At 50.5% G+C, this 23,422-nt stretch overlaps 1 protein-coding gene across 3 annotated transcripts in view; it reads left to right on the top strand.

Moving 5' to 3' along the window:
- HIF3A (hypoxia inducible factor 3 subunit alpha) overlaps positions 1 to 23,422 on the top strand; it is a 65,163-nt gene that overhangs the window by 22,197 nt on the left and 19,544 nt on the right. For 2 of the 3 annotated variants that reach the window (XM_083455094.1, XM_083455095.1), the window contains exons 2-8: positions 6,289 to 6,479; positions 10,830 to 10,975; positions 13,498 to 13,582; positions 15,486 to 15,595; positions 17,666 to 17,880; positions 19,996 to 20,102; positions 22,743 to 22,890. In XM_083455094.1, coding sequence (XP_083311220.1) covers positions 6,289 to 6,479; positions 10,830 to 10,975; positions 13,498 to 13,582; positions 15,486 to 15,595; positions 17,666 to 17,880; positions 19,996 to 20,102; positions 22,743 to 22,890 — 1,002 coding nt within the window. Of the gene's footprint in view, positions 1 to 1,501; positions 1,788 to 6,288; positions 6,480 to 10,829; positions 10,976 to 13,497; positions 13,583 to 15,485; positions 15,596 to 17,665; positions 17,881 to 19,995; positions 20,103 to 22,742; positions 22,891 to 23,422 lie in introns of those variants that run through there. The other variant, XM_083455093.1, reaches the window with a different exon arrangement.

Raw genomic sequence — 23,422 nt, 5'->3', positions numbered from 1 at the left:
CTGTTTGCTGAGCACCCATCTGGCGACTTGGAAGGCACATATTACGGAGTGGAATGTGATCCCCCCTTCTTCTTTCTATTTTGTTATTTATGTGAAGATTTGATCCTAGTTTTTGCCCTGTTCCTTTCATTTCGGTGATTATGTTTGAAGGAGGGTAAACACCGTTTGTTGTGGGAGAAGGAAGCGGATGTGGAAAGGGGGAAATACGAGAGGGTCTGTTGGATGAAAGGGACAAAGAGAAACGTGGAAGTCTAGAAGAAACTGCTGGTTTAGAAAAGCAGCAAAGCAAGCGGAGGTTCTGTGCCTGAACCCAAGTTTTGTGGTGCCCTGATGTTATGACTACAGAACTAGTTTGCCCAATAAATCACCATTAGCCATGCTAGCAAATGTCAGCAGCTCCCGAGTGACAACTGCTGGAGGCAAATGCCTTCATCCTGTCTGCTTGTCAGCTTCCCAGATGGAGCATCTTGCTGAGCATTCTGGGAAATGGGGACTGGACCTTTTAAATCAGATCAGTTTTATCAGTGGAGTGGAAAATCCTTCCTGGGGTGGGTGGGAACGTCAAATTGGCAGCAGAGTTAGGTGAGCCAAAAACGGGCCAGAAAACAAGTCTCTTTAATATTTCTGGATCCCGCCCTTTAAGACGTTTTGGAAAGTGAGTGGCCCAGCTTTGGAATCTCCGACAAAGAGTGCCTCTGTTCACGTGCAGACTTCCTTAACAAACTGACATTCCATTCTGGGTCACATGCAAGAGAGAGAGGCACTTGGAAGCATTTAGAAGCAGGGGGAGAGTTTTAAGAATCGCCCCTTCTCTCTCAATCGCCCTTTTCAAAGAGTCGCTTCTATCCTTTGGCGAAATGCCACTGCTCAGTGGTGTAGCACATGCTCCCCCTGCAAAGGGTCTTGAGTTTAATTCTTGGCATCTCCCAAGTCGAAGAGTTAAGGCCTGCGACCCAAGGGATCTGCTGCCAGATAGCATTTCTAAGCTCGATGGGATGGCAGCATCCAATGTTCCTAAAAAGTTTTACAATTTTTAAAAAAGCGGCATGAGGCTTCAATACTGATGCCAGCTGCTAACCGGAGCATGTGTGGCACATATCTAGGAATAGCCAGAACCGCTTCCGCGCAAAGCATATAATTTCCAAAAATGCACGAGGCTCGTCGTCCTCTTTTCTAAAAATCAACCACTGCCTGATCTGAACTCTCCCTTGCAAATTCTGCCGGGGATTTCATATTCTGGCGCAACATCGCCCCCACAATGCATTTCTTTGGTTTTTTTTGGGGGGGGGGAAGAGTTGTATTGCATTCGTCCCTCCCATTCGCCCGGCCGGTGTGTTCTTGTGATCCTTTGCTGCGTTCACGCCCCCCCTTGCCCATGCGCACCCATGCTTGTCTCAGGCACATGGCTGCGCATGAGGATTCCCCGCTTCCCTGCTGCCAGCCCTGTCTGGTGACCCGTTGGCCCACCTGGCCACTGGCCAGGCCCCCTGGGTGAACCCGCTTGCTGGAGAGTAAGCCGAGAGCAGCCACAGATAAGGCGCTCGTCTTCATCCCTCGCGGCAAAACGCAGCTTGCTCTGCGCAACCCGGGAGTGAGTGGCGCCGTGCCAGGGGACAGGAATGGAACAGCCTGTACCCTGGATGGGACCTGGGAGGGACGGGTGGCAAGAAGAGGAGGGCTGGGGAGATCAAAGCCCGGCTTTATTCGACTCAGGGAGCGGAACGGAGAGCCAGTCACCCGGCGATGCGGCGCCGCCGGAAGAGGCTGAGGTGGAGGAGCTGCTACAGGTGAGGTCCCTATCCTGCTTTCGAGGTGGAAGAGTTTTGTGGTCTGCTGCTGGTGTGGTTCTTTCGTGCTCCAAAGCGGCGTGGCTTTGTGGCTTCCCACAGATCCCTGGGGCTTGTTCTGCAGGATTCTTCAAAGATCTCCGGGCTCCCAGGTATTGTGTGGGGTTCCCTTCGTGGGCCAAGGAGGGTCTTTTGGTGGGTTTCCACAGGGTCACGGCGGAGGTTTTCTGGGTCAGGGACTACAGTCTCCCACCTGCCTTTGCGGCTTGCATGTCTGTTTTTTAAGAGGAAGGTGGGGACGTAATCGTAACAACAAACGGAATTAAAAATGTTTGCCTCGGGAATCTCTGAACGGCGTGGTTTTCCCCCCTGGAGCTTGCAAGGGAGTTTCTTTCTTCGATATCCCGAGGAACTGTAAGCTTCTTGATGGTGTGAGGTGTTTTTTTTTTGTGGGAGCCAGCCTGGACAAATAAGTTTTATGCGGTTCCCTGTTTGGGGGCGTTTGTGGTATTTGGGGAGGGGATCTCAGGATACTTCCCATTGCCCAGAGCTTGGGGTGCCTGGGCTTTCAGACACTGACACCCGCATGCAAGCTCAGGGAATGTGGTTCTGGATGTCTGTGGTGCTTGGAGATCATTCTAGATCTGTGAGACTTTGGGGTAGATGCTACAAGGCAAGGGTGTATTTTGGGCAGGAAAGAACGTCCAATGAAACCCACCAAAATGACTGGCTGGAACAAAATGGGGCACTTTGTGGGGGTTTGTTAAGAGAATAGGATTCCAGACACCAATAGGAACTGGACGGGAATTGGGGTTTTTTTGGGGGGGGGTGCAATGCAATGAGGCCTAGATTGGTGTTTCCAGGTGAGCAATGTCGAGACAAGCGGAATTCTGGGTCATATGAGAAACTCTGCAATTTGGAGGTGCATGTGGGCCTTGGGTCTCAATATTGGGGTGAACGCTTCTTTTTTTGAGGTGTTGGTCAGAATCCTAGGAAGGCGTGTCGCTGTTTTTCAGCTTCTGAGAGAGCGGCCTTGCCATCCCACTCACCAGCCCGCCACACGTCCCAGAATCTGCATGCATCTTTCTTTGTGAGGAAATCCCACGAAAACAACAACATAGAACACAGTCTTCCCATTTTAAGGGTGCTTCCGTTGTGGGATGGGTTGTGGGTTTGAGGGAGGCTCGGGGGTGGCGCTCGGCCCTGTGTCGGCTTGTCTTGTGCCTTTGTGTGTACAGTTGTGCTTGGAGAAAGAAACTTGCCTTAGACGTGCCATAAGCAGCAATTTTGGCGGGCCCTGAGAAGATCTGAGGGTATGTTATGTGTCTGTTTGGTTTGGAGGCTCGGACCCAGAGGACAGGGCATTTGTTAGGGGCTCTCCTCAGAAGCCACAGCGAATAATTAGAAATCGTAAGAGTTTGATCAAAGCAAGCCTTCAAGTCTAATGGGGAAATCATAGAATCATATTGTTGAGGGGCCCTTGAGAGTCATCTAGTCCAACAGGGATTCGCAGCTATCCCATTTGGGAATCGAACCTGCAACCTTTGCGTTCTCAGCACCACACGCTATCCAGGCTATCTCAGCTTGAGCTCCCTGCCTCTTCAGTCGGCCTAGAGTATGATGTAACGGACTGTGGGAAACCTGTGCCAGGAAGCTTGCCTTGAGCAACGTCACTCATGGCATAGCCTACCTGGCAAGGTTGTCGGGAGGATAAAAATCGGCTTAGTGAACTCCTCAGAGATGAATGGGTGATAAATGGGATTGTGAATGTTGGGTGTGCTGTTCCATGTAATCTGTGGCTTTGCTGTTGTGGAACATGGTGTGCCTGCGTGGGTTGGTGCCATAAACATACCCTGACGTGGGTGACAAATCACAGGGTTGCATTGCTTTATCTCGCGTTTGAAGATCGCGTGAGCCTGTTGTCAAACCTTTACCCTTGAGGTGCTAGATATCCACAAGCAGGGAGAGATCTAACTTTCAGACTCCGCCTCCCCCTACCCATATTCTGACCCATGTTCCCAGGAGAACGATCCCTTCTTGTTTCTTCCAAATGAGTGCATCTGTCTTTAATGGTCATCAAATCTTTTATCTTCTTCTTTTCTTCTGCTTTGAGTTCCTGCATTGGAGCGGGTTGGACTAGATGGCCCCCGGGGTTCCCTTCCAACTCTCCAATTCTGTGATTCTGTAAGTGGAAGTTGCAGGAGTCAGGTGTTTTGGAGGGAGAGTTGCCCTTTGGTAGGTTATCCTGGGAATAAATGCCCGGGTTGCAGAGCTGATCTCTGTTTATTGGGCCTGGGTAGGGTTGGCACACACCCCAAATATTGTCAGCTTGGCCACCCATTATTTGACTGTGGGGGACGCGGGTGGCGCTGTGGGTTAAACCACAGAGCCTAGGACTTGCCGATCAGAAGGTCGGCAGTTCGAATCCCCGCGATGGGGTGAGCTCCCGTTGCTCGGTCCCTGCTCCTGCCAACCTAGCAGTTCGAAAGGACGACAAAGTGCAAGTAGATAAATAGGTACCGCTCTGGCGGGAAGGTAAACGGCGTTTCCGTGCGCTGCTCTGTTTCGCCAGAAGTGGCTTAGTCATGCTGGCCACATGACGCAGAAGCTGTACGCCAGCTCCCTCGGCCAATAAAGCGAGATGAGCGCCACAACCCCAGAGTCGGCCACGACTGGACCTAATGGTCAGGGGCCCCTTTACCTTTTACAGATATTTCAAGAAGTCCACTTGGTAGATGGCAACTTTTTTCCCTTCCCTGATTTTTCTTTTAGAATTCCTTAGAGCGTTATTTTGTAAGCAAGGGGCAAGAGCGAGGTCTGCCTTCCTCCCTAAAGCCGCAGCAAATCTCAGCAAAGCTTTCCCTGGTATATGTGAACTCGCCTCCAAGTTCAGATCGAAGACCCTTCTAGCGTAGCATCCTCTTCTCACAGTGGCTGGTCCCTAAATCTCAGCCTTGCCTACGTCACAGGGTTGTTCTGAAGGTGGAAAGGACAACAAAGGTCTCCCTGTGCAAATAAATAAAATCAGGTGTGCTTTGAAAGACGCTAATGGCTATCTTGTGAAACAAGGACTTCTGGTCCCCCCCCCTTGTTTTGTCCGTGGCTTGTCAGACTTGTTGACCATTGTCTTCTGCTCTTCTCATAACATAAATCCATAACAAAAATGTTATTTGACCGGCCACATCCTTATCCCTTGACCTGGGAATAGAACTCAGAACAACAGCTTCTGTAAATGGGAGTCCTGAGACAATTTTTCTAGGGAGCTCCATTGCGGTCGAGCGAAGATTTGAACTCGTGTCTCCTCAGTCCTCCTTGTCTAACATGAACAACATGACACAAGCAGATATCCCATAATAGCCCTGCCTGGAGGCCTACCTCAAAAGTGCTGCTTTACCCTGATGTTTCAGTGCTTTTTCTGGAAAAAAAGGTGTGTGCGTGTTTGTTTGTTTGTTTGTTTGTTTGTTTGTTGTGGGCCCAGTTGAAGTAGCCCCCCGCCCCGGGCAGCGGCTAGATGCAAGATGTGATTAATAAACTCAAGCGAACAAAGATCTGGATTCGAAATAGCTACGATTTTATGGGTTACAGATAGAGGTGGATTTTTGGCTCACCCTGACCAAAAAAAAAAAGGACTGTATTTTTCCGTGTATAAGACTAGTTTTTCCCCCCTTAAAAAATAACGACAAAAATCAGGGGGCATCTTATACATGCCTACGCCTCCACCCATTTTCTTAAATCTGAGTCCCCCAAAATAGGGGGCGTCTTATAGACGGGAAAATTCGGCAATTTTTTAATTTAAAAAAGGTAAGGGAGCTCAGTTCTCTTAGAATCATAGAATCATAGAGTTGGAAGAGACCACAAGGGCCATCGAGTCCAACCCCCTGCCAAGCAGGAACACCATCAGAGCACTCCTGACATATGGTTGTCAAGCCTCTGCTTAAAGACCTCCAAAGAAGGAGACTCCACCACACTCCTTGGCAGCAAATTCCACTGTCAAACAGCTCTTACTGTCAGGAAGTTCTTCCTAATGTTTAGGTGGAATCTTCTTTCTTGTAGTTTGGATCCATTGCTCCGTGTCCGCTTCTCTGGAGCAGCAGAAAACAACCTTTCTCCCTCCTCTGTGTGACATCCTTTTATATATTTGAACATGGCTATCATATCACCCCTTAAGCTCCTCTTCTCCAGGCTAAACATGCCCAGCTCCCTTAGCCGTTCCTCATAAGGCATCGTTTCCAGGCCTTTGAGCATTTTGGTTGCCCTCCTCTGGACACGTTCCAGTTTGTCAGTGTCCTTCTTGAACTGTGGTGCCCAGAACTGGACGCAGTACTCCAGGTGAGGTCTGACCAGAGCAGAATACAGTGGCACTATTCCTTCCCTTGATCTAGATGCTATACTCCTATTGATGCAGCCCAGAATTGCATTGGCTTTTTTAGCTGCCGCGTCACACTCTTGCTCAAAAAAGCACACACAAACAAACCCCTGGCCTTCCTTCCTTTGCCTGCAGGTCCACCACAGAAATCCGGAAGGAGAAATCGAGGGACGCGGCGCGATGCCGCCGCAGCAAGGAGACGGAGGTTTTCTACCAGCTGGCGCACACCCTGCCCTTCGCCCGGGGGGTCAGTGCCCACCTGGACAAGGCCTCCATCATGCGGCTGACCATCAGTTACCTGCGGATGCACAAGCTACTGAATTCAGGTGAGGGCTGCCACGTTTTCTTGGGGTTCCCCTCTTCCTTGCACCACCCCCCAATGCCCCAATCCTGCTCTGCTGGCAGTCCTGAGCCCCCTGGCTCCTCGAGGGGGTTCTGGATCATGCCACATGCCGTCTCAGTGCGCTGTGTTCTGCCTGGCAGACGCCTCAATGCTGGGACTCGACATCTGAGCCGCAGCCGAGCAAATGCTAGCTAGATCCCCAAACATGTGGGGGAAAGTGGTAGGCGGGAGATCGAAAGCGTTGCCACCTGCCCCTGAGAGCCTCCTCCACATTTATGTTATCGCCCCCCATGGACCCCATTGCTAAGCGAGTTCTAGAATCTCCTCCTCCTTTCCGCTCCCACTGGTAGACCCGTGTAGCGGCTGCCGCAGAGGGATGCTCAGTTGACAGGCATTGTCCGATGGGGAGGAGCGCTTGCCTGCCGATGCCCGACAAAAGGACGGCTGTTGGACCAAACCAGCAGCAGCCTTGAACCCGAGACTCCCCGCCTTCCTTTGAAGCTCAAAAAAAGCAAGTTTCTAGTCCTGTTTGTGGCAGCTTGGGAATGCGACGGGCAGTTCTGATCTCGGGACTTGGGTGTCACTGAGGCAGAAGCCTGGGCTAGCTCTGGTGGTGGTTTTGAAATTGGGGAGTGGGGCAAGGATGCCTAGTGGTTTGGCTGTCTGAAAGCAATGAGGTCCAGCTCCAAGGGCCTTCTGGTGGTCCCCTCAATGCAAGAAGCGATGTTACAGGGAACCAGGCTTGAGGGCCTTCTTGGTGGTGGTGCCATCCCATCAGATGTCAAGGAAGTAAATAATTATCTGACCTTCTGTAGACATCTGAATGCAGTCCTATATCAGGAAGCTATTAACGTGTGGTGTTCTGTTGTGTTTTTGTATATTCTGTTGGAAGCTGCCCGGAGTGGTGCGGGCAACCCACTCAGATGGGCAGGGTGCAAAAAATAAATAATGATTATAATAATTAAAATTTGTATACCACCCTTCATTCATAGATCTCAGGGTGATTCGCAAAATTAAAATACAAGATAAAAGAATACAAAGTACATAATAAAAACAGGGACAAAACGAAACAATAACCTCCCACCCCCGCTTCCCTCAAACACATTTAAAAGGTTTAGGATATTACCGTATTTTTCGCTCTATAAGACGCACCAGACCATAAGACGCACCTAGTTTTTGGAGGAGGAAAACAAGAAAAAAAATATTCTGAATCTCAGAAGCCAGAACGGCAAGAGGGATCGCTGCGCAGTGAAAGCAGCAATCCCTCTTGCTGTTCTGGCTTCCGGGATAGCTGCGCAGCCTGCATTCACTCCATAAAATGCACACACATTTCCCCTTACTTTTCAGGAGGGAAAAAGGGAGTCTTATAGAGCAAAAAATACAGTAATCAGCCAAAGTCTTGGTTGAAGATGAATGTTTTCACTTGGCGCCTAAAGGTGTATAACGAAGGTGCCAGGCGAGCCTTCCTGGGGAGAGCATGCCACAAATAGGGAGCCACCACCAAAAAGGCCCTGTTCTCATGTTGCTACCCTCCGCACCTCTCGTGGGAGAGGGACATGAGTAAGGACCTTCAATAATGATCTCAGGGTCTCAGGTAGGTTCATATGGAAAGAGGTCTTTGACGTATTGCGCTCCTAAGTCAGCACATTGAATTGGGCCCAGAAACTAATTGGCAGCTGGTGCAGTCAGGCCAGGATCGGTGTAATATGCTCAAACTGCCTTGCCCCTGTGAGCAACCTGCACCAGCTCAAGTTTCCGAGGCAGTCCTACGTTCATAGCAGTAATCTTAACCTAGAGGTTACCTGAGCAGGCTTTCCCTGTCCAAAAGCATCCAAGTGGCTGGGCTGTGTGGAGCTGGGATTCTCCATTTTTGTTACCTACTAAATTCCACGGTTCCTAAGCCTGTCTTTCAAAAGCTTTGTTTGTTCAGTTTTTGTTAATTGATTCTCATGAAAACTTACAGATTCTGGCTTCACACACTTAACTCAAGGCAGTGTCAATTTACTCTTGGCAGAAAGCCAAGGTCTGCTTGACCTAGAAACTACTTACTCTGATTGGTTAACGACCAGCACTCAACTCTGTTATCTAGGAATGCTAGCACAGTTTGGTGTTAGGTGTGTTAGGAGTAGGAGTGCTGTATATGGTTAAGAGAGAGAGAGAGAAAGAAAGGATTTATTTTGCTTTGTTTTGTATGCAGAAACTCTGCTGGTTTCTTTTCCTTTTTAATAAATCCTGTAAATAGTTATTCTGAGTCTAGCTGACTAGTCATTTCCACCTCAACTAGCTTCTTTGCTGTGCAGGAAAACTCTGCTACGTTTGGGCTAAAGCCATTAGAGCTATGCCTGACACTTCAAAGTTCCATGATTGTTGGGTTGCAAGCTGGTCCCCTGCCCTTTACTGCTTGAAGGGCTTTTTGCCAGCTTCCTGATAGTAAGGGAGCCACAGGTATTTCCTGTAGGCAAACGTACATCTGTCCAGGTGTTTACAACTTCAGGGCTGAATTATTACAGTGAGTTCTGGGTGGACTGCTGAGACAGCTTCCCTTGGCTGCCAGTGTGCCCGCGGCCCAACAATTTTGGTACTTGTATACAAGGTGCTAGACAACACAGGGATTGTGTGACTTGAAAGATCTTCTTGTTTCCTAGATACCTGTTCAGGTTGTGTACTCATTGGCAGGTGGTGTGATAGCTGCTGAAGATACCTGAGTCCTGCCCTGTGACATCCTAGCATTGCGTTCCCTTTTTCATGGAGTCCTCTCCCTGTACAAATTAGACTGGCGCCAACCGTACTGGCCTTTCAGCATCCATTGAAAGCCTTTTAGATTGACAACTCTTCCCTGACTGGAGATCTCAGCTGTGGCTTTCGTCAATTTCTGGGTGTTAAAATACAGTGGTACCCCGCAAGACGAATGCCTCGGGAGATGAAAAACCCGCTAGACGAAAGGGTTTTTCGTTTTCTGAGGTGCTTCGCAAGACGGATTTTCCAAAGGGCTTGCTTCACTAGACGAAACAGCCCTGCCTCTCCTGTCATGGCAACGGTCACTGTACGCACGCACGCTCGCTTCCCCGCTCCTCCGGTTCCCTCCCACCTTCCTGCTGACGGCTCCTCCGGCTCCCTCCCACCTTCCGGCCGACCTTCCGGCTGCCTCGTGCTGCTGCCCACCGCTCTCACGCGCTCCCCTCAGGAGCCGTTGCAGCCAGCGCTGCAGCCGGAGTCGCGCTCCTGAGCCCCGCCGCCCTCCAGCAGCCGCGTCACGCGGTGTCCACAAGGCGCGGGTGAGTCCAAGGACCGGCTGCGGCAGCTGCCCTGCTTCTCCCCACCCCTCCCTGCCGTGGTGCTTCGCAAGACGAAAAAACTCGCTCTAAGAAAAAACTCGCGGAACGAATTAATTTCGTCTTGCAAGGCACCGCTGTATGTACTGTGCCTACTGTGTCATGTTTCCTGAAGGATTTTGCTTTGAAAGTTTTGGATGTAAAGCAACATCAGCCCCATTCAAACCATACATTTAAAGCGCTTTGATTCCACTTTAAACAGTCATCGCTTCCCCCCAAAGAATCCTGGGAGCTGTAGTTTATTAAGGGCACTCAGAGCTGTTAGAAGACCTCCTGTTGCCATCTTAGAGCTACAATTCCCTGAGAAGAGGGATTGATTGTTATGCTGTTCTTGCTCCGGGAGTGCAGTGTGTGTATGTGTATTTCTATTAATGTAAAATCAAAAAACCATAATCAAATGTACAAAACAAAGAAGCAGTACATTTTTCCAAAAAAAAAAAAATCGCTTATTAAATTGATGTACCTCCTTTCATCACAGGATATCAGGGTGGTTCACAGAATAAATAAACAGGGAGCAGATAATGTTGAAAAATGAAAGCATCCAAACACATAGAGGAACCAAATTTCACATTCACAAGAAAGTTCTGCATATCGAAATTCGACATGTAAGAAATGTTCTGGGTTTTGTGAGTTATTTTCTCTGCAGTAGCCAAAGACCACATAATGTTGTACCACAGCCAGAGGTTTAAAGTTCGTAGCGTCTTCCATTTCTGGGCCCAAGGAGTTCTCAATGAAGCCTAGGATCACTGTAAGACGTTCCTTAGGTCAGAAAGCTGCAGTTTGATCACCCCACAAGTTCCAGAGAGCGAGTGGCAAGGAGGTTTGAAAGCGGCATTCTCGGCAGGAGCCATGAACTTCCAGATTGGTTGTTTCCAACAAGATGCCTTGTGTATGTGCCATCTAGGCTGCCCCAGAGTTGAGGGTCCTGTCTCTGTGCCGCGGCACGTACCTGAGCGAGCTTTGCCCTGAAGCATCTCTTTTTCTGCTTCCTTTAAAACCAGGAGAATGGAGAGATGAGGTGGAGGCAGAGGAGCAGGTGGACGCGTATTACCTGAAGGCTCTGGATGGCTTCCTCATGGTCCTGACCGAGGAAGGGGACATGATCTACCTCTCCGAGAACGTCAACAAGCACCTGGGCCTCAGTCAGGTGAGGCGCTGCCACCTGGCCGGGACCAGAGGACACCTGTGCAGGTTGATGACGTGGGGGACCTACGAAAGCCAGGGGGATGCTGTTTTGCAGTTCCACAAAACTGGCGGGAGGTATTTTGCCTGGACAGGTTAACCCGGGCGGGGAACCTTTCTCAGATGAAGGCTGGATTCCCTTCCAAGGGCCACATGCCAAAAATGTGTGGGGCCAGGTGGAAAATGGGGCAGGGCAGTGGGTGTGACTCCTACCTTTGTGTTATGTTCCCAGTCACATCTTTCTGTCCTGGCCTCTTTTGGTGGTGGGAGATGAACCGGCTCTGATTCTCCTGTTGCCAAGAACTTCCTTGAGGATAATATTATTTTGGGCACTGGGGAGGGGAAGGGACGTCTTGTGTGGCTCTGGGGGCGGCTGAACTTAAACCACACACAAACACATTCATTTGCCACAAGCAGGTTCCCAGCAACTCTCTGCAGGAAGAGAGACTGGTGGTTGGTTCGCATCTGTCTGTCTTGGGACACAAACACATTCATCATTCATTTGGCACAAGCGCGTTCTCAGCAACTCTTCAGAAAGAGACTTGTGGTTGGTTCGCATCCGTCTGTCTTGGGAGACAGAGGAAGAGTGCAGTTTTGGGGGAGAAGCCAAACTATTGGAGAATTACAGCGCCTGCTGTGGCTGTAGAGACCAATACAGGAGAGACATGTTTTGTTGCAGCCGGGGCAGAGGAAGGCGTCCTGTTGTGCTGCTGCATAGAATCATAGAATCAAAGAGTTGGAAGAGACCACAAGGGCCATCGAGTCCAACCCCCTGCCAAGCAGGAAACACCATCAGAGCACTCCTGACATATGGTTGTCAAGCCTCTGCTTAAAGACCTCCAAAGAAGGAGACTCCACCACACTCCTTGGCAGCAAATTCCACTGTCGAACAGCTCTTACTGTCAGGAAGTTCTTCCTAATGTTTAGGTGGAATCTTCTTTCTTGTAGTTTGGATCCATTGCTCCGTGTCCGCTTCTCTGGAGCAGCAGAAAACAACCTTTCTCCCTCCTCTGTGTGACATCCTTTTATATATTTGAACATGGCTATCATATCACCCCTTAACCTCCTCTTCTCCAGGCTAAACATGCCCAGCTCCCTTAGCCGTTCCTCATAAGGCATCGTTTCCAGGCCTTTGACCATTTTGGTTGCCCTCCTCTGGACACGTTCCAGTTTGTCTCTTCCAACTCTATGATTCTATGATTCTATTCTATGATTCTAGGGTCAGCCAGTGGGAAAATCACCCAGAGGACATGAGCACAACAGCGCTCTTCCTTGCTTGTGATTCCTGGCAGCTGGCGTACAGAGGTTTACTGCTTCTGGCAACCATGATCTGTAATGGGAAGATGGCAAACTCCCCTGTTACTTTCAGGGTGAGGAGGTCATCCCAAGATTTTGCTTCTAGGCAGCTGCTTCCTAACCAAGACCCTGAGGGCAAAGGGGTATGGGTGGGCCTGACCAGGAAGACAGCAGCCCAGAATATTAACAGGGCAGCCTGATGAAGATCAGTGTTTGGGGCGAGAGCCTGTGACCTTTTGAAAGAGAGTGTTCATTGTGGAAGTGGTTGCTATGCACTTTGAAATTACTTGTGCAACTTGGCAGTCCGGAAACAAAGGCTTTATATTGTCTTTATTTTGTATGCACTGGAAAATTAAGGACAACACTTTTCTTTCATGCTTGCTGAATCTTGGCATTCCTCTGGGTATTTTCTAAGGCGGAAAAAAAATCCCCTGTGGCAGATTGATTGCTGAATGGATTGTTTTATTTTACTGGAGTAGTTACAGCATGATGATCGTTTCACTCAGCCCTGTGATTTTGGGAGTGGAGTCTTGCCCTCAGGAAAGGGTTGCTAGAAAATAGCATTTTCCAGTTTTCACTTCCAAAATCTTGTTTTCCTTCTTAATCCTGAGAGAGAATTATTACATTTTCTCCAAAATATATTTTCAAATCATGCTGGGGTTTTTTCCCCTCTTTAACTTTCCTCTTTTTGGAAACGGAATGCACTCAGGTTGCTGAAAACCAAGCTGAACCAATGCGTTTCTTTATCCCCAAGCAACCAGAATTCTTGACATGGGCAAAATTCGCTTTCCCCTCTGACGGTGCTGGTTGTACTGAGGCCGGTGGTTTTTTCCTGCTAAGCGCCTGCTCTGAAACGGCTGCAGAAGTTTTTGCTCGAGACTCGAAAGCAACCTAAAAGCAAAACAGAGGCGTTCGGGAAAATGTGCCCTTCGCGATATGTGATGCGGCTTTATTGAATTTCTGGCGTACGTGGGAGAGTGAAAGGAACACAGGAAGGAGGTGGGATTTCTGATTGGCTGGCTCCAGAGAGCCCAGACCAACTGGCTGCTTTCTAGCAGATCTCGGCTCCTTTGTATACGCTTCTAGCATATGGTGTCATGTTAGGCTTAGCGGAGGCAGTGTGCTGGCTCCAACCTCCCCCCACCCCGTGCGTTGCTTTCTGATGTCCCCAATTCTCTTTCCTTCCGCTAGCTGGAGCTCATTGGTCACAGCGTCTTTGACTTCATTCATCCCTGTGACCAAGAAGAACTGCAAGATGTATTGAGCCCAAGGCAAGGTGAGTGCCTCTCCCCCATCCTCTCCCATGCATGCCCGTTGGGCCTTGAGAAATGTTCCTCCCCATGACCCACACACAAACAGAGCGTCTTTATCTCACAGACTCCTCGTGATGTGCTAATAGCAGACGTGGACCCCCCCATCTGCACTGTGCGTTTGAAGCAGGAACATTGCCGCTTTAAGCAATCGTGGCTCCCCCCAAAGGATTCTGGGAAGTGAGGTTTGTTAAGGGGAGGGGGCTGAGAGCTATTTGGGGGCTCCTTCCAGAGCTACAATTGGCTTAACAGTCAACCCCTCTTCCCAGGGAACTATGGGAACTGTAGTTCCCGGAGGAGAATTAAGAGTCTCCTAATGATTCTCAAGTGGAATGCAGGTGGCACAGTGGGTTAAGCCACAGAGCCTAGAGATGTAGTAATACAATGAATGTATTGGAATGTATGTATGATGAAAACTAATAAAAATTTAAGTTGAAAAAAACACACACAAAAACCACTGAGCCTAGGGCTTGCCGATCAGAAGGTCGGCGGTTCGAATCCCCGTGACGGGGTGAGCTCCTGTTGCTCGGTTCCTGCTCCTGCCAACCTAGCAGTTCAAAAGCACGTCAAAGCGCAAGTAGATAAATAGGTACCGCTCCAGTGGGAAGGTGAATGGCGTTTCCGTGCGCTGCTCTGCTTCTCCAGAAGCGGTTTAGTCATGCTGGCCACATGACCCGGAAGCTGTACGCCGGCTCCCTCGGCCAATAAAGCGAGATGAGCACCGCAACCCCAGAGTCGGCCATGACTGGACCCAGTGGTCAGGGGTCCCTTTACCTTTACCTTTAATGATTCTCAGCACCCAAAGCAAACTACAACTCCCAGGGTTCTTGGGGAGAAGCCAAGTCTTTTTAAAGTGGTAGCACAGGACTTTAAAAATGTATGTTGTAGAGGTGGCCTTATTCTCCCACTGTCATGAAAACAACCAGGGAGGTGTCTGCAGACTCGCAGGAGCAACAGAAGTACAAAAACGTGTGTGTGTGTGTTTTTAGAAATGGGGGGAGGGTGAACTTTAATAGAGTTGGGGAAGCCTGAAAAATTGTTCGGTGCGCATGCTCGCTGTGGGCATGGAATGTGTGGCTTTTGGTGGGGAGAAACAGCAAAAAATAGGGTGGAATGCAATGGAACGGAATATCCTCACAAGGGCCCTGCGAGGTGGCTCAGGTTGAGAGATTGCAACTTGCCCGAGGTCACCCACCAGCTTGGGGCAGTGTATGGCTGCTCCCTCCCTCCCTATGCTATCTTCAAAACAGCCCTGTGAGGTAGGCTAGGCTGAGATTGAGTGACCAGACCGAGGCCACCCATTGAGCTTTGTGGCTGAGGGGCAGTGGCGTAGCGTGGGTTGTCAGCACCCGGGGCAAGGCAAGTAATTTGCGCCCCCCCGCTGCACTGTCCCTCCCCCAGATAGTCCCTCGCTCTCTCTCCGCACCGCACGCCTGGCACCCTCTCCTCCACAGTGGGCGGCGACCCGGCGGCTCGGATCGGATTCGCACAGCCAGCACTGCAGTGAGAGAGAGTGAGTGAGACAGGTAGGGGCAGAGAGCTGCGAGTGCGAGCGCCCCCCCCCAGATGTTGCGCCCAGTGCGGCCGGCCCCCCCTGCACCCCCCACGCTACGCCACTGCTGAGGGGTGGGATTTGAACCCGCTTCCCCCAGGTCCTAGTCTGGCGCACGGCACTGCGCTCCTTACATTTTCTTATAATTAAAAGGTGTGTCCAGAACTTGATTTCCCCTTCTCCGCTTCCTGCCACAGAAGAAGCACGTTCTCCTCTCTCCCCGGACTCCCAACTCCCGCTCCCTCCCGGCACCAGCCTTTGGACTAGTGCCCCCCAGATCTTGACAGGCTTTTCCATCTCTAATCCCCCCCCCCCAGGTTTCTCAAAGAAGAAGGAGGTGAAAACAGAACGGAGCTTCTCCCTGCGCATGAAGAGCACCCTCACCACCAGGGGGCGCACCGTCAACCTCAAGTCCGCCACCTGGAAAGTGAGCCAATGCGTCTTAAGATGGAACCAAATGGGTTTTGTGTTGGGAGCATGTGGGAAAGAGGGTTCTTTTCACAAAGTGGGGCAATGCCACCCCCCTGGGGGGCGCTGGAACAATCCAGAGGGGCGGTAGTCGCCTCGGTTGCAAGGCGGGGGGGGGGAGGGAGGGAAGGAGCGTTGAATAAAAATAATAGGGACGGTAAAGAAACATTCATGCATAAAAGAAAACAAATTTGTTCCTGCATCTTTCTGTTTGTTTTCTTGAAGAAGGTGGCTTTCCAGGGGGGCACAGAGTAATTGGTTGCTGTTTTTTGCCTGAAAAGGGTTCAAATAAAGAGGGGCGCGGGTGGTGCTGTGGGAGCTGCGGCCCAACATCCCCAGCACCCATCTAAGTCATGTTTTAAGTCACCTAAGCATAAGGGATGTGAGTGGCGCTGTGGGTTAAACCACAGAGCCTAGGACTTGCCGATCAGAAGGTCGGTGGTTTGAATCCCTGCGACGGAGTGAGCTCTTGTTGCTTGGTCCCTGCTCCTCCAACCTAGCAGTTTGAAAGCACGTCAAAGTGCAAGTAGATAAATAGGTACCGCTCCAGCGGGAAGTTAAATGGCTCTGGTTCGCCAGAAGCGGCTTAGTCATGCTGGCCACATGACCCGGAAGCTGTACGCCGGCTCCCTCAGCCAATAAAGCGAGATGAGTGCCACAGCCCCAGAGTCATCTGCGACTGGACCTAATGGTCAGGGGTGCCTTTACCCTTTACCTTTAGTGCAAATAAGTTTGGGAATCTGCTCTAGAGCAAAGTGCCACTCTGGAGAAAGGAAGGCCTCACTGTGGCAACGGCACTGAGGGCATCATTATAGAAATGAGGGGGCTGAAAACCATGGCTTGGACCAGCACCAAGATGGCACAAAATGATGATGATGATACCTATATTTATATATTTTGGTGGGATTGTACATATGACTGCTATCTTTCTCGAGTGAGTGTGTGGGTGTATATACAGTGGTACCTTGGTAGTCGAACGGCTTGGCTCCCAAACGACACAAACCCAGAAGTGAGTGTTCCAGTTTGCGAACATTTTTCGAAAGCCAAATGTATTCCGCGGCTTCCAATTGAGGGCAGGAAGCTCCTGCAGCCAATCGGAAGCCGCACCTTGGTTTCCGAACCATTCCGGGAATTGAACGGACTCCCGGAACAGATTAAATTCGAGAACCAAGGTACCACTGTATATTCTTTTTCCCATCACTGCTAAGGTGGGATAGACACATCGTACAGACGCGCAACGGGTGGTTTTGTATTTGCAACTCGTTACCTGAAAATTAGGGACGCGGGTAGCTCTGTGGGTTAAACCACAGAGCCTAGGACTTGCCGGTCAGAAGGTCGGTGGTTCAAATCCCCGCGACGGGGTGAGCTCCCGTTGCTCGGTCCCTGCTCCTGCCAACCTAGCAGTTCGAAAGCACGTCAAAGTGCAAGAAGATAAATAGGTACCACTCCGGCGGGAAGGTAAACGGCGTTTCCGTGCGCTGCTCTGGTTCGCCAGAAGCGGCTTAGTCATCCTGGCCACATGACCCAGAAGCTGTACGCCGGCTCCCTCGGCCAGTAAAGCGAGATAAGCGCCGCAACCCCAGAGTCGGCCACGAGTGGACCTAGTGGTCAGGGGTCCCTTTACCTTTACATCTGAAAATTAAAGTCTTAAAAACCCAAGCAGCATGAATGAAAATGTAAGGATTGTTATGTACTGAAGTTCTCACCCTGGGCCAGCAGGGGGATACTGTAGATAGTTTTCATTCAGGTCCACGTCAGTTATTTTAGGTGGGAAACCCTGGGTTGTTGTTGCTACAATGTTGACAGCCGGCTGCCTATAAAAGCAGGCCGGCTGAGCTGTTTGCTGTTCAGTTCTGTTCCAGAAATAAAGAGCTGCTTTGGAGAAATCGCTGTGTCTTCTGCCATGTCTACCCACTATTCTACAAGGATGTTTCTGAGAGGCAGCGCCATCTTAGAACACCTTTTGGAGGGGGGTCTGTGAATGAATTGGTGGGTTGGAACTGCCCCAGTTCTTCTTCTTCTCTCGCAGGTGCTCCATTGCTCCGGCCATATGCGCTCCTATGCGCCCGCCAAGCCAGCAGGGGGGAAGGAGGCAGAAGGCGGCTTCGTGGAGCCCCCTTTGCGGTGTTTGGTGCTGATCTGCGAGGCCATCCCGCACCCCGCTAACATCGAGACCCCCCTGGACAGCGGCACCTTCCTCAGTCGCCACACCATGGACATGAAGTTTACCTATTGCGACGACAGGTGAGCATGAGGCACAGAGGGCTGGGACATTGCGCCGGGTGGGGCTGATGGGAATTGCCATCCAAAATGGCGCTCGCGGGGCTAGCAGAGCTACTGGGGTAAAGCATATGGACCAGAGAGAAAGGAAACTTCTAATACCTCACCCAATGGCAAACGGAACAAAAACACTATATAACTTGAGGAGGATTGCATTTACAGGCCATGTTGAGGGCCGGGGGACATGTTCAGCCACGCTTTCTGAGGTAAACTTCCTTCAGAAGGGCTTTCCTAGGACCTTCGGCTAGACCTACGGCCTAGGACCCTCGTACCTACGGGACCGCCTCTCCTGGTATGCCCCACAGAGGACCTTACAGTCTTCAAACAAAAACATCTTGGAGGTCCCAGGCCACAGAGCGGTTAGGCTGGCCTCAACTAGAGCCAGGGCTTTTTCAGTTGTGGCCCCGATCTGGTGGAACGCTCTGACACAAGAGACCAGGGCCCTGCAGGACTTGACATCTTTCCGCAGGGCCTGCAAGACAGAGCTGTTCCACCAGGCCTTTGGTCAGGGTGCAGCCTGACTCCCTCCTTTGGCAAGCTTTACAGAACTTTAGTTTATGGTTGCCATCAATTTTGATTTTAATTAATTTTTATAATGTTTTTATAATGTTTTAGTGTTGTTAGCCGCCCTGAGCCCGGCTTAGGGTGGGGAGGGCGGGATATAAATAATAATTATTATTATTATTATTATTATTATTATTTCCCCTCCAACTCCTCCAACGGTCAAATCTGAATGGTCTTCCTCACTGACAGCGAATTTCCAGCTGACTCCAGATAGTCAGTCTGCAGTCAGCTGGACAAACACAGTGGTACCTCAGGTTGCAAACGGGATCCGTTCTGGAGGACCGTTCGCAACACGAAAGGAAGGCAACCTGCAGCGGTGGGTCTACGCACACGCGGGTTGCGATTTACAGCTTCTGTGCATGCGCGTGGTGCCATTTTGTGCATCTGCGCATGCGCGAGCGGCGAAACCTGGAAGTAATCCTTTCTGGTACTTCCGGGTTGCCGCGGGACGCAACCTGAAAAAACGTAACACGAAGCCAGCGTAACATGAGGTATGACTGTAGCAGAATTAACTCAGGGTCCTCAACGTTGAACTGATGGGAGTTGTTGTCCATAGCATTTGGGAGAAAACCAGGCTGACAAAGACCAGGATCAGGCCATGAGCTGAGGCGGTCCGTTGGAGGCAGTTGGTGGGGGGCCAGGGGATCCCATGTTCCGGCACTTTCCGGGAACGGGCAATGCAGAACCCACCTCCTGCTTGAGAATTAGGAGCTCTTTTGTGTCTCCGCTGGGCATCTCTCCCACCCTACTTTGCCCTGGCAGTTTTTGAGGACTCCCCACCCCCAAAGTTACAGGAGGAAGTGATGAATGAGAGGGAGATATTGGCGGTGACAGGACTTCTCTGAAATCAGGGGGGATTTTTCTGCCGTCTTGCCTTGAGGGCAGTGACGCAAGAAGCATGAGGGACATCCAGAGCTCATAGTGGCTCCTGTAGTCATGATCTTACGCAAAAACCGCTTTGCAAATTCTGTCTGAAAAGTGGTATATAAATACAGTGGTGCCCCGCAAGACGAATGCCTCGCAAGACGGAAAACCCGCTAGACGAAAGGGTTTTCCGTTTTGGAGGTGCTTCACAGGACGAATTTCTCTATGGGCTTGCTTCGCTAGACGAAAATGTCTTGCGATTCCTGGGGGTTTTTTTCCGCTCCCCACCCCCTTTTTCTAAGGCACTAAGCTGCTAATAGCCTTTTAGCAGCTAATCCGCTAATCCCTTAAGCCTTTAATAGCCGCTAATAGCCGCTAAACCGCTAATAGTGCTAATCCGCTAATGGGCTTGCTTCGTAAGACGAAAAAACCGCTAGACGAAGAGACTCACGGAACGGATTCTTTTCGTCTTGCGAGGCACCACTGTACTGGAAACATAAAATAAAATAAGGGAGTTGGTTTTGGGTATCTGAGCCCCTTGGCCATTGATGTGGCAGTTCTGTAAAGGTACATGTGAATTGAAACAGTTGCCTCCGCCCTTGGGTAGAGATCTTCCACTCTGCCTCTCTCACGTGACATCTCCCCGGGCAGGATTGCAGAGGTGGCCGGTTACACGCCTGAAGACTTGCTGGGCTGCTCCATTTACGAGTATATCCACGCCCTGGACTCTGATTCTGTCAGCAAGAGCATCAACACCCGTAAGTTACACCTTCCCTGAGTGTCACACACACACACACGGAGCGGGATCCTGATCTGGGGAAAACCGTTCCCTGCAGCAAAAATGGAAAAGAACTTTGACTGCATTCGCACGCCATACTTTAAAGAGTCATGGCTTCTCCCAGAGAATTCTGGGACATGACAGTTGTTAGGAGGCCCCTCTGATCCCAGAGCTACACTTCCCTGAGTGATTTAACAATCCATCCTTCTGCCCAGGGAATTATGGGAACTGTAGTTCCGGTAGAGCAATGAGGTGTCCTAACAACTGCTGACATTCTAAGCAGCTCCCAGAATCCTTTGGGGGAAACCATGCCTGTTTAAAGTGATATCATTGCACTTTAAATGTGTGCAGATGTGGCCTTCCACCTGTTTGCTTTATCGCGGCCTTGGCGCAGGGTACAGAACGTAGTATCAGGAATCAAAGCTTACCACCTTGCTTGCCATGCCTCTCACTTCTCCTAAACTAAGTTTCTAGTCCTTAAACTTGAAGAGGTGTTGGGTAGAACCTCAGAATACAGAGACAGCTGGGGACTACTTGCTCTGCCTTATTCTTTGCCTGTTTGTCTGTGGCTGGTGGAAGCAGGGTAAACGAAAGGCCAAATGATCAGATAAATGCTAATTTCATTTGCCTGATTCATGCAGGCTGGTGGATTCAGCTTTTGTGTGTGTGTGCAGAATGTGTATTTTTTACACACATTTAAGCACATGCAATATGGAACCAGTGAGAACCAACAGGACAGCTGCTGTGTCCTGGGCCAGTTCCTTCTGTTAATCAGGCATCGTAATACAGAGAAGCCGATTTCTTTGCAACATTGCCTGTCTCTCTTTTAAAAAGCAAGTTCCTAGTCCTCATTATTTTAAAGGCAAAAACTGGGAAGCCGAAATCCACAGAGTTGGCTGGTGCCTTCCTCATGGCTCCCATTTTTTCTTGCTTCCCCGCATATGCTGTCATTCAAAGTCCCTGTCACGGTAAAGGTAAAGGTACCCCTGCCTGTACGGGCCAGTCTTGCCAGACTCTAGGGTTGTGCGCTCATCTCTATAGGCCAGGAGCCAGCGCTGTCCGCAGACATTTCCGGGTCACGTGGCCAGCGTGCCAAGCTGCATCTGGCGAGCCAGCGCAGCACACGGAACGCCGTTTACCTTCCCACTGGTAAGCGGTCCCTATTTATCTACTTGCACCCGGGGGTGCTTTCGAACTGCTAGGTTGGCAGGCGCTGGGACCGAACGACGGGAGCTCACCCCGCCGCGGGGATTCAAACCGCCGACCATGCGATCGGCAAGTCCTAGGCGCTGAGGCTTTTACCCACAGCGCCACCTGCGTCCCTGTACATTTCCCCAAAAAATTCCCAACAAACTCCTCAGTTTCCTTTCTTTCCCTTGTTGCTGGCACTGAATGTAGGGTGGATTCTGAGGTGGTTGAGCCAACATGAAATGATGTTTCTGGCAGAGTGGACCGTTCATGTGCACTGCTTTCAACAAGCCACAGACAAGGTGGGGCAAAAACTCCTGCGGGGTCCCTTCGAAAGGGGGTGACTTAGTGAGGGAACAGTGGACACAATCTCTCCAATTTCTGCTGCAGATAAGAACAGGTCTTTGCCAACCTGGTGTTTCCCAGGAGCTCCAGAAAACATGTTCCTGCTGGCTGGGGCTCATCTGAGTTGTCGCCTGACATGGCCAAGCTGGCTGAGGCTCATGGGAGTTGTAGTCCCTATTGGCTGGAGCTGGTCAGAATTGTAGGCCACATTCACACTAAGCAGTCCTGGCTTGCCGCATGGAATTTTGGGACCTGCAGCTTAAGTGTGCTGAGAATTGTTTTGAGACCCCAGTATACCTCCCAGAGCTGCAATTCTCAGCATCAAGAGGGGTTGATTGCTAAACCACTCTGGGAACTGTACTTCTGTGAGGGGAATAGGGCTCCCCTAAACACCCTGAATGCGGGTGGCACTGTGGGTTAAACCACAGAGCCTAGGGCTTGCCAATCGGAAGGTTGGCGGTTCAAATCCCCGTGACGGGGTGAGCTCCCGTTGTTTGGTCCCTGCTCCTGCCAACCTAGCAGTTCGAAAGCACATCAAAGTGCAGGTAGATAAATAGGTACCGCTCCTGCGGGAAGGTAAACGGCATTTCCGTGTGCTGCTCTGGTTCGCCAGAAGCGGCTTAGTCATGCTGGCCACATGACCCGGAAGCTGTACACTGGCTCCCTTGGCCAATAAAGTGAGATGAGCGCCACAACCCCAGAGTTGTTTACCACTGGGCCTAACGGTCAGGGGTCCCTTTACCTAAACACTCGCATCACCCTTAACAACTAAATACAGCTCCCAGAATTCTTTTGGGGAAGCCAGGACTGTGTCAAGTTGCAGTGCCTTAAATGTGGATGCAGCCTTAGCCCAACGCATCAGGAGGGCACCATCGCGGCCTTGCAGGCATTTAAAGATGAGTGGGACGCTCTGCGTCAAGAGGGAGAAAATCTGCCTTGGTGGGGGATTTCCAGTTCCGTAAGCGAGTAGCTTGTAAACAAGAGCGGCTGCCGCTTGTTCCGCCTTCCTGTCTCGCCGCCTCCACCTCCCAGCTTATCCGTTTGTCTGTCTGTTCTAGACTGTCTGTGTTTCACTTCCTTCTGGTAGTGCTGAGCAAGGGGCAGGCCGTAACCGGGCAGTACCGTTTCCTGGCCAGGAACGGCGGCTACTTGTGGACCCAGACTCAAGCCACGGTCATCTCCAGCAGCAAAAACTCCCAGCCCGAGAGCATCGTCTGTGTACACTTCATCTTGAGGTCAGAGTCGGGGAAGGGGTGGTGTGTCTCTTGTGTGTCATCCCTCCCCCCCCCCCCCGATAAATGAACAATCCTGGACTGGGAGGCTTGTAGGAACGGTGAATATTATATATACAGTGGTACCTCGCAAGACGAATGCCTGGGAAGACGAAAAACTCGCAAGACGAAAGAGTTTTTCGTTCTACGAGTTTTTTCGTCTTGCGAAGCACCGCTGCGTATTGACGGTTTCAGAAAAACTCTTTCGTCTTGCGAGTTTTTCGTTTTCTGAGTTGCTTCGCAAGATGGATTTCCCTATGGGCTTGCTTCGCAAGACGAAATGTCTTGCGCCTTTTTTTTTAAACCGCCAATGCATTCCTACGGGAAACCGTCAATACGCAGCGGTGCTTCGCAAGACGAAAAAACTCGTAGAACGAAAAAACTCGCAGAACGAATTACTTTCGTCTTGCGAGGCACCACTGTATAGAGATGCCCTGGGGGGGGTTTGTTTAGTTTGTTGGCGTGGTGGTGAAAAGAGCGACTTAAATTTTCCTGC

Source organism: Podarcis tiliguerta (genome assembly GCF_965153285.1).
Source record: "Podarcis tiliguerta genome assembly, chromosome: 8".
NCBI lineage: Eukaryota > Metazoa > Chordata > Lepidosauria > Squamata > Lacertidae > Podarcis > Podarcis tiliguerta.
This window is presented reverse-complemented; position numbering and strand designations above follow the sequence as displayed.